Source organism: Etheostoma spectabile, chromosome 3, assembly GCF_008692095.1.
Source record: "Etheostoma spectabile isolate EspeVRDwgs_2016 chromosome 3, UIUC_Espe_1.0, whole genome shotgun sequence".
NCBI lineage: Eukaryota > Metazoa > Chordata > Actinopteri > Perciformes > Percidae > Etheostoma > Etheostoma spectabile.
The window spans coordinates 5,379,709-5,390,914 of record NC_045735.1 but is presented as its reverse complement, the minus strand read 5'-3'; the positions used below and the strand labels follow the sequence as shown (position 1 = coordinate 5,390,914).

General features: G+C 41.2%; 1 protein-coding gene across 1 annotated transcript in view; it reads left to right on the top strand.

Annotated features, from left to right (window-relative positions):
* zgc:153039 overlaps nucleotides 1–11,206 on the top strand; it is a 67,691-nt gene that overhangs the window by 16,995 nt on the left and 39,490 nt on the right. Inside the window, exon 7 of the mRNA XM_032509029.1 lies at nucleotides 10,394–10,551. Within this exon, the coding sequence (XP_032364920.1) occupies nucleotides 10,394–10,551 (158 nt within the window). The remainder of the gene's footprint in view (nucleotides 1–10,393; nucleotides 10,552–11,206) is intronic.

The window sequence follows — 11,206 nt, the reverse complement described above, 5'->3', positions numbered from 1 at the left end:
TTTTTTTTTTTTTTTTTTTTTTTTTTTTTTTTTTTTTTTTTTTACAGCCATAAGCGCATTTTCTGCTTCACAGCTATTAGTACTACAAATAAAATGAAGCTCATCTAGATGTAAAAGCCGCGCCACTGGTTTCCAGGTCCCTGTTAATAGAGCGGCCTTTTTTCTGTTATGAGATTGTCGCTGGTGATACACCACTATGGTAAGAGATGCTGATGATGGTGATCAAGGCTGAGGGGATGTGAAACAGAGGGGAATCTATTAACCTTATGTGACCAGCTAGCCAGCCATGACAGATTGCCCTGTCGCTACTTTATCAAGCTCTTTTGTGTGTGTGTGTGTGTGTGTGTGTGTCTGTGTCTGTGTCTGTGTCTGTGGATTAGGAATTTAAATCTACACTTAAAGCAACAGAGTGAATGCTCACTCTGTTGCTCCACAGTTTTTCAGGTTTCATGCCTGAATATTTACCAACTGGTTTATTTTTTGTGTGTGTGTGCGCTCTCCACAGTGCAGTGCGTCAATGACCTGTAGGCTAATCCGCCCTGTGCTATAGAAGCTTTTGTATTAATTACTGACTTGATAATTATAATAATTTTAATCTGCTGTGCCGCCTTTTGTTGTGCTATCTCTGACATGCAGCCTTGTGAATGTGTTTGCAATCGGCACCCCCCCCCCCCCCCAAAGTGGCCTTGTCCCTCATCTCTACACAGCTGCTCCCTCCTCCATACACACATGCTGTGTCTAATTTCTCACACTTTTCCAGAAAAGTCACATCTTTTGCCACAGCACTTTCTTTTTCCTCCATCCTTCAAAAACATGCTGCATTTCTTCTGTGTCTTGTCTTTTCACCTTCACACTGTCTATTTCCATTCCTTTTTTCCTATTTTATATTTTGCCCCCCCCCCCCCCCCCTACACTCACTGTTACCTTTCAATCCCATATATTTTTGATCATTCAACATCTTCTTTCATTTCAGCCCCTTTCTGAATGTAGGCTCTGCTTTTTCAGTAACTTAAAGGGTAACTACCGTTTTTTCCCAACCTTGACCCTATTTTCTTTTTCCTATGTTTTTGCGTCTAAGTGACTGATGGGAACAAAAATCTTTGGTCCAGTTGGTCCAGCATTAAGAGACATTGCTGCAGTCGGCAGCGCCAAACAAGCTACAATGCAAGTTAATAGGGCAATTGTCCAGTTGGTATTTACCTTCACAAAAGTGCTCAATTTGCCACTGACATGCTCAGATTAATATTCTAAGTTGTCAACACACATGAGGATGCCCAAAATGCAGCAACACTATTAACTAAATAATGACCACTTGACAGATTAGTTTGCTAAGAACTCAAATTGAAGTCTCAAATATTAAACTTGTGTTGATAATACAAAGTTAAATAAAAGTGTGTGCTACATATAGAAAATAATGTAGGGCTACACTCGACTCAGAATTTTGTCAGTTCAATTAGATTTGGCTGTTCTATACGAATATTCATTCTGTGGCGTGTCTTATTTGCGACAGTTTGGTAAGTTTAACTACTGTCCCCTCTATTGTACAGACTTAGTGTTAGTATGAACACATCACACGTTCCATTGTTTTCATATGGACTATTAAGCAACACTTTATTGAACTGCCAGATTTTTGAACAGAGTTTGGTGGGACGTTTAGGGTGACATGTTAGTTACTATATACGATACAATATTAAACAAAAGCCACAGACTATATCGTATTAAGTTGCTATGAGCTATAAATTCACCACTTCTAAGCGGAATGCAGAAGATAACGGTATCTCAGAGCATGACCAGGGAAAGCCTGTCGCTTCTCCGGGCAGCTGCCTTCATCTCACTCAGACTCACCCTGGGTCTGAGCGAGACTGTCGACTGAAGGGACTCGGACGGATGATTCAAATCTTTGACTTTCAGGGAGCAGCCCTTAAAGAATGTACGTCAAATGTACTAAAATGCCAAATTAAACTCTTTTGTTATGTGCATGGTGACATAATATAAAATGAGATTTTTATTAATCTCACATTGGGGGAATTCCTGTGCTACAGCAGCTCAAAAGAAAACATGTACACACATCAGAATAACACAAATACACATTAAATAGACATAGGACAAAGAATATACAGAAAGTATTACAAGAAATAGAACAAAAAGAATTATTTATAATAATAATAATAGCATATTTACACAATAAACACCCTTATATAAACAGACAGTATTAATACTGTACACAGACATACAGATGAGTATAACTAATCAACTACAATTATTGTAACGATAGTAATTGTAACTGAACATAACCCTAAATTACTCCTAAATGACAAAAATGGTCAGATGAAAGTGAAGATGTGAGGGTGAGACATGACAATACCAAGTGTAGTCCAGTGGTGTGGTCTTGGTTGCAGCTATCCCCGGGGTTCTAAACAATAGGCTAAAGAACTACATCGACTACAGCTTTCACTGGTATTGTCACGGGCGGATACACAAATTATTTGATATATACAAATTGTAACAATGCAAGACAGGGCTTTTGGTCTTGGCAAAGCTCCGCGCTCTTTTAGTGCCCTTCTAGTTATTAATACATTTTTTTAGTTATTAACCATTTTTGGCAAAAAAAGATTGAGGAACCTTGTGTGTTACCAGAGATAGTTTAGAACAGCGACACCCCAATTCAGATTAATTTCTTGTATCTGTGTCACATGGGTTTGTCCACGGCCCCGGAAACTAGCGACAGGTCCTCAGTGTACTGTATTGATTCCAATGGGAGAAGTGAGCGTGACCACAGATTATGACAGATTCTTTTGTCCCAAAGTCACCAAAATAAATATTGGACCCATTTTTCACAAGGCACATATCTCAAGAACATTCTGACACTAAAATGGCATTTTTCAGACAGACAAATTGGGAGAGAATTAGTTCGAGACCTGTTTCTGTCTAAATAAATTATGCAAACATAACTGTTCATCTACGTTACGTTCACAACACTTTCAAACGAGGCCACGCCCATTTAGAAGTACCAATGGCGCTGATTGAAATGCTCTATCTTTATCTATAGAGTATTTTAGAGTATTGTCACTCCTCTCAGTCTTTACATCATATCCTCTCATTCTCAGGCTTTCTGCTCATCCTTGTCCAGACAGCAGCCATTGTAAGGCAACAAGTCCAGCATCCCTTCTCCCCTCATCCTCATTCCTTACATTTCTCTTTTCCCCCTCCCTTTCTCTTGCCACTATCGCCCCACAGCAGCATTCTTGGCTTCACTTTCTCCCTCCTCTCCTTGTCTATCATTCATCCATCCATCCACACAGCCATGCTCCCTCTTTTTGTTATTCACCCCTATCTCTCCACTGCAGAGATTCCAGTCATTTTTGCCCCCTCTCTATTCTATTTCTCACTGCTGTCCTAGTTCTTTTTTTTGTGGGGGTGGGGGGGTGTCTGTCTGACTTAAAAGCTGCAGGGATTGGAGGGAGAGGGTTGATGAGCAACAGACAGAGGAGAAAAAGGAAGGATTTGGGTGAATGAGGTTTTTATTTTTACTTTAAATGGATTGGTAGGCACTTGGTGGTGTCCATGAAAGATGACATTTTAAGTTTTATGATAGTTGTAAAACACCTCACTTGACATCTTTGGGAAGCACTTGACTTGTATTTTAATTCAACTTTTGAACAGTTCACGCAAGCAGTAATGAGTACAGAGCGGTCCTGAGGACGTTGCCGGGCGACATCGGTGCAATCTCTCATGATGGTGGGAAGATTACAATCCATTCTTTAATATCATTGAGAATCACAGATTTTGGTCTTGTAATTCAAACCTTTTATGACTTAGACAAAGCTAAATAGTGATCAATTAGAGGTTCATGACTTCAAAATAATCTCACCACAAGGTCAATTTAGTAGGTGTTCTGGAGCTTTCTTAAACAACTGAGTCTCTTGCCATTCCTTGAATTTGTTCAGCATCTTTTAACGACATCATTTCCCGAATCTCCTCATCTCGCCAATTAGACATTTTCTTTGTCATCTTTGTGTAAGCCTTTCTTCTTCAGCCACAGATATTTGTATTTATCCAGTTACGTCATCAACACTTCCACCCACCCGCTTGCTGTGAATTCTCCGAACAATGTCCTGCTCTATTCACATATGGGATCAATTGGACATTACCCTGACTTTGTACAGGGGAGCTGGCAGGGGAAATTCTGTTTAATTGATGTACCATCTCACTTACAGCTCCTCCAGGAATGCACGTGCACAGATAGACCCGAGGGGGTGCCCAGCCACCTGCACTTTTAGCCTCTGGCTAGATAAGTGCCCTTTTTGCTAGACATTTTCTTTTCCATTTCTTTTTCTTCTTTATTTTTTCTATGTTGCCCATTGCATCAATTCTCAAATATAAGCGTGTTGTAATGCTCAACAAGTGCATTTGAGTTCCAATTCTGCAAGACCACGCAAGCCTCTACCTCACACACAAACCACTGTAAATGCACGCAGATTGACGTCACGTCTCCCTGACCTGCCTTCATTGGGATAGCCAGCCAGGTAATGATAGTGTTTGCAGTCCGAAGCAGAGCAGGGAGAAGCTTCTGAACGCTTGTGAAACGTGCTGCGTTACGTCTAGTAGAATCACAAGCATTTTTTTCTGTGGCCAAGATCAGATCCGGTGGCCGAGGCGCAGCCAGAACTTGGCGCAGCTGTGCTCGGTGGAAGATTCTTTTTTCCACTTGAGCATCTGCCCCCCAAAATGTCTGCGTACGCCCCTGGCTTTCGGTACTGTCAAGATAAGTTCAGGGTTGCAGCGCATCTGTGAAAGGGGCTCATGTTTGTGTTGTGTGTTTCACTGGGGACTGTTATTGTGCCGTGATGGCGTAAAGGCTGTTTGACCCTGAATATCATAAAATAAAATGGTTGTCATTTGTCAATTGCTATCCCATATCAGTCAGCCCCTAGTTACAAGCATCGTTGAGAGATGGAGTAAAACAAACAAGTGGCTGGAAATTGCCAGTTGCCACTGAATAGAGAGGCTAAAAATTGGATGAGAGAACCATGGGAAGACAGGTCTATGGAAAAGCTGAGATGTGCGGAGTAAATGTGAAGTGTTGGGAGGGGAGGTGTGTGTGTGTGTGTGTGTGTGTGTGTGTGTGTGTGTGTGTGTGTGTGGTGTGTGTGTTGTGTTTTGGTGTGTGTGTGTGTGTGTGTTTTGTGTGTGTGTTTGTGTGTGTGTGTGCGGCGTGCGCGCGCGCGCACAGAGGCTCACACGCACACACACACACGCACAGAGGCCTTGTTAGTTATTGATCTCATTTAATAATCCTTAACCACAGTCTTCTCCCCTGAGAGCACTTAACTATCCCTCTCTCTGGCTCTTACAATCCCTCTTTTCCTGCCTTTTACCTTCTGTTTGTTTCCATTTCCTACGCTTTTTCTTTGTGTCTGGAAATCTCTTCTTCGCCCCCGTGTACCGTTGCTACACTCTAAAAGTACCTTCGGTCAAGGTGAAGTAAGGCTAAAGACCAGCATTAAATCCCAGCAGTAAAGGGTAAGGTGTGCTGGTGCATTTGTGCTAAAGAGTCGATTCAGTCGTCTCTAAGAGGCCTGAGCTCATTCCAAGCTCACCGGGCCAGATGCAGGCTGTAAAGCATGTTCAGGCTGTTACTATTCAGACTTCTGAAGTGTGCTCTGAGGATTTTGCTACTGGCTCTGCTTACGGAAAAGGTTGTTCTTTGTTTTTCCCCCAGTGGCATGGTGGAAAATTGTAACATAGAATTGTCACCTTTTCATGTCTTTCAGCTGAGGTGTAGCTTTTATATTTTTATACAATCATTTAACTTTTGGTTAGGATGAAGGCTTTTGCAAAGCATACTTACTCATTGTTTTCAAGACCAGAAACCTTAAAATAAGTCTTGGTTTAATTCTGTTGATTACTCATTATCCTCAGTACTCAATCACATAATCTATGTAAATATCTTGTTGACCTTTAAAAAAGGCCATTCAAGGGACATTTCACCAATTTTGTATGTATGTATGTACTGTATGTATGACTTCAGATTATTTGTTATGAGGATTGCTAGCCTGTGAAAACGGCAAGGGGTATCTCGGTTTGGGCTTGAGACTTAATATAAGACAACTAATGAATGATGTCAAGCTGTATGTATGATCCAGTGTTTTGGAGCTTGACCAATAGTAAATACAATCTCTCCTATGCTGCTTTATTTCAACCATTCCTTTTTTTAAATATGTCCGTCTTACTTGCATAGAGCAGTGTACAAACTGTGCAGCCAGCAGCTTCTCATTGTTAGCCGGCGTTGACTGATGCTTTTGCCAATTAAAATGACAAGCTGTCAACAATTTAAGTTAATTCCATTGGGTGGCAGGGTAGCTCACCTGGTAGAGCAGGCGCCCATGTGCAGAGGCTCAGTCCTCAACGCAGCGTCTCAGGGTTTGAGTCCAACCTGCGGCCATTTGCTGGATGTCTTCCCCCTCTCTCGCCCCTTTCCTGTCTACAGCTTTCCTGTCTATTAAAGGCTAAAATGCCCAAAACATTTTCTTTAAAGTTCTGTGAGTACCTTGAGGCCAGAAATTAATGTCCAGAACTTCCCAGTTAAAAAAAATTGTATATCACATTAATAAGTTAAACTTAGAAATTACACGCCAACAGCTAATTTTACAAGGATTTGCCAAATTTTAAGATGCATGGCAAGCTTACCAAAACAGACTACATACAGACCGCTTTTGTGTTTTTGCTTTTTTTTAACAAGTTTTAGCCGAGCTAGCGTGCTGTGCTTGTATAAAACATAGCGGTAGTGTAAACAAAAATCAATAAAGACATTATTAAAAAACAAACAAAAAAAACAGAGCAGGGCTGGATGAGATACTGCGAACAGGGCCCGTTTAATACTGGGTTTTGCTACCCATCCCTATATCCTTAATGTCTAATGTTTCATTCCAAATAATCCTGTTTCAAAATGGAAATATGTCATGTTATGTGCAGCTTTACAGATCCCTTGAAATGGTATTACTACCATTTCAAGGGATCTGTAAAGCTGCAGCTGTTTTCTTTTCTGGCCACTTTTTCTGGAGCAGCTCAACTCTCAAGCTATCATTTTTTGAATGCTGTTTTGCACATTCAGCAGACACAAAGCCACATTAGCATATATTTGGTGTTGTGTTTTGGTCCACCTGACAAATGGAAATCCAATGTTCACTCTCTTCAGCTGTTGGAATGTGTGACTTTCTTCACCTGTTAGTCACTTACTTTGTTGACATGCTGTTTGCTGCACAGCAGGTGGTGTACAGTGGGAAACAGCTGCCTGCTGCTGCTGGAGAAGGGGGGGGGGGGAACCAAAACAATGAGCTAAAGTTGGCTACAAAAGCACCGTAGAAGCGCAGAACTGGGCTATAATTCTCTGCAGGTTTGCCACCTTGAAAGACCCCTTTTACATTAAACACAATCATTGAATTCACTGTTGATATAGAAAATATGGATTATTGCAGCTTTAACGCTTTTTTAGTTTTTGAATATAAGAGCACACCCCTGTTTACAAACAGGAAGAGAAGGGGAACGCAAAAAAAGCAGTAAAAATAAATGCTGTTCTCGTAATGTTGATGGAGAGATTTATTAGAGGGACTAACCTTTGCATTCTACAGAGTCAGAGTATTGACTTCTAGGACCATCATGTCCATATTGAGACACAAATGGTCACATAATGGTGCAATGAGCCTAACAGTGATGTTAGCCATAAGGCAGAGCCATCTCAGTAACTAGCTCTGATCCCATTTGATCATTTATTGGACATTTTCTTCAGGATCATTAAACTAGATGATCCTGAATTGTTATGGTACTCATGATGAGGAGTGACCTCGCCCTCTAAGAGCTGAGATGACCAGGATCACAGCAGACTAAGCACTGGTGATGATGAGAAGCTTTATGCTGCTGTTATAATATACCTAAACGCTCATTGTCAGCTCTTCATTTTTCATCTCATTTGAAAAATTGCAGATAATTAATCCATAATGTCCGATCAAAGCGCTGGTGAATTATCAGAAGCACAAACACACGAAATGATGGATTAAAAGATGAATACGCATGAATACACAAATGAGGCAATGAATAAAAATGGTAAACAAATGAGCTGAAGGATGGGGAGGGCCGGGAAGAGCGAGAACAATCGGCCAAACAATCTCTGTGGGCTCCTTTTAGTCGTTCAGCTTTGTTTCCTCCTCTTCTCTAAACAAACTCCTTTAATCTGTCACCAGCTCCCTCGCGCTTTTGTTCTCCTCTTTATTTGGATGGCAAAGCTCATTTCAGCTGGATGATCCGATCAATAATTACTACCAACACACACACACACACACACACGCACAAACACAGTCACATATAAGCAATACAGCCTTTGCAATGACTACACATTAAGAAACACAAAATAAAAAAAATAAAAACTGAATATTAATAGTTGTTCATTCTATTATGACCCAACACATGAACAACCTTCCTCCCTCTTGCTCGCTCTCTCACACACACACACACACACACACACACACACACACACACTATTTATCATCGCTGTCACCCAGTTTGCTGCGGCTTTGTTTTTGAGAGCCAGTTTGGAAATGTCAGGCTTTTCAAGATTTATTTTGCTCTTGCTGCATGTCAAAGAAATTAATAATCAGCCTATAAGTTTTGACCCACATCATCACTCACCTTACTCACTCACTCACACACACACACACACACACACACACTTTAATTCCTCATCATGTTTTTTACCTTTTTTAGTGTATAAAACTCCTTTTTCTGTACAACAAATACAATGAGACTCCCCTCCAATCATGTGCCTGCGTATCAGACCGGTGAACAGTTCTTTGGTGTTATGAATTTTTCAGAGAGTCTTATTACAGGAATGGGTCATAAACTTTTCACTGCAATATACACACATGCACAGGCGCACACGCCAAATAAACAGAGTTGGCATTTCCTAATTTCGAGGGTGATGTTAACTTCTCAGCAGAACCTTTGTTTCGTTGATTTGTAATGCAAAAGTGTGTGTGTGTGTGTCTGTCTTAGGCTCCATATAGAATAATTGTGTTCTCAGATCTTTGCATGGAGTGAACAATACTTAACAAGGGCCATGATAATAAGTATTAAAATCATTGGACCTGAAAGAAAACGTGATGAGACTTTTAAAAGAGAGAGAGAGAGACTTAAATGGGTTTTAAAAACACCATGATGAGGGAGATGGAGGGTGGGAGTGTGTGTGGTGTGGGTGTGTGGGTTTGTGTGTTGTGTGTGTGTGTGTGTGTGTGTGTGTGGTGTGTGTGTGTGTTGTGTGTGTGTGTGTGTGTGTGTGTGTGTGTGTGGTGTTGTGTGTGTGTGTTGGGTGTGTGTGTGTGTGTGTGTGTGTGTGTGTGTGTGTGTGTGTGTGTGTGTGTGAACACAAAGACAGATTGAAATGGATCAAGAGAGAGAGAGAAACACTTTGCACTCTAATTCTCCTCTCTCTAGCTGTGAGGTATTGAAAAGAGGTGGGGGGCAGGCTGCAATCATGCACACCCTGCTGTGGTTTTTGTACTCTGATCTCTTTTTCTCCTTAGTCTAGTGCAAGGTGTCTTACACACACACACACACACACACACACACACACTGGAGTGAGCCCCTTATTCCAAGATCTCATCATTAGGCACCCTGGCAGTGTAATCATCACTTCCTCTTCAATCATGTTCTTTTTCATTGGACACGTTTTGCCCCCCAGAACAAATGAGTTTGAAATGACACACAACTTTGGACAACTTGATTTTTATTTCCCAATATGAATATAATAAAATAAATAGGTACATGTATCTATTTATGGTTATAGAGATTAAGGTGTCTACCAATAACATGCTGTGTAAGGATAAAAATCCAAGAAAAGTAATGGGTCAATATTCATCTTTAGCCATGGTAGTGGCATGGCTTTTCGGGTGGCAATGTCAGTCTAGTTGGTCGGTCCACCACTTTTCCAGACAGAACTATTGGACATTTTGTGCAGACATTCATGTTCCCACTGGATGGATTTGAATTATTTTGAATAATAACTATAATTACAAACACACAAAACTAAACTGAACCAAACATAGTTTGCAAAAACAATCCCAGATGCAAGGTCCACTTAACATCTTTTTCTGGAGCTTTCAACTGTATCACAATGGTCTTTATCCGCAGAGGGAATTTACTCAAAATGTAAATTTATCTGTTGCTTAATTAGTTAAGATACCTCATTTTTTCCCATATTTAATTTATTTTTACTTAAAACCGTCAAATGAAACTAAAGATGCTACAGACATAAACAAACAAAAAAACAATGCCAGAACTAAACTTCAAAGCAGGTTTTTTTAAAGCAATCTCTTCAATTGTATTCTGTATATCTTTACAGTGTCCTGCTTCAGAGGGATTACAGCTTCCTAAGAGACATCAACATCTGGAACCCCTTTGTCACCATCGGGGTTTATTCCTCCACTTTCTCCGCTGCCATGAGCAACCTCATCGGAGCCTCACGCATCCTCTACGCCCTGGCCAGGGACGACTTGTTTGGTAGGCAGCACAATCATTTCCTACTGGGGAAAATTGTCCTCTAAAACCGCTGTTAGACTTCTGCACTGATGATATTTCACTGAACAAAGTTAAATAGCTCCGTTTGTATGTCAGTCACATAATTGAAAGTTTAAATATCTTTTTCTAAAAATGTTTTTTTTTTTCTTTCTTTTGATTACTTTCAATGGTATCATAGGACACCCAAAACTATTCTATTAAAGTTTGACAATATAATTTTAACTCAAAGTCCACTTACTAGCACATCTTAGCTCAGAAGCTAAAATATTACAGTATGATCTGATCTGAGGCCATATGTTTTGGATACTCGGGGGGGGGGGGGGGGGGGGGGGGGGGGGTGGGGGGGGGGGGGGGGGGGGGGTGGGGGGGGGGGGGGGGGGAGAAAGGAGGCGGAGCTGTCAACTGAGACACTGTGGGAGGTGCTGCGGGAGCATGGGTTGAGGGGGTCTCTTCTCAGGGCCATTTAATCTCTGTATGACCAAAGCAAGAGCTGTGTCCGGGTTCTCGGCGGTAAGTCGGACTCGTTCCAGGTGAGGGTTGGCCTCCGCCAGGGCTGAGCTTTGACACCAGTCCTGTTGTAATAGGATTGGTGTAGATAGGATATCAAGGCGTAGTCGGGGTGGGGAGGGGTTGCAGT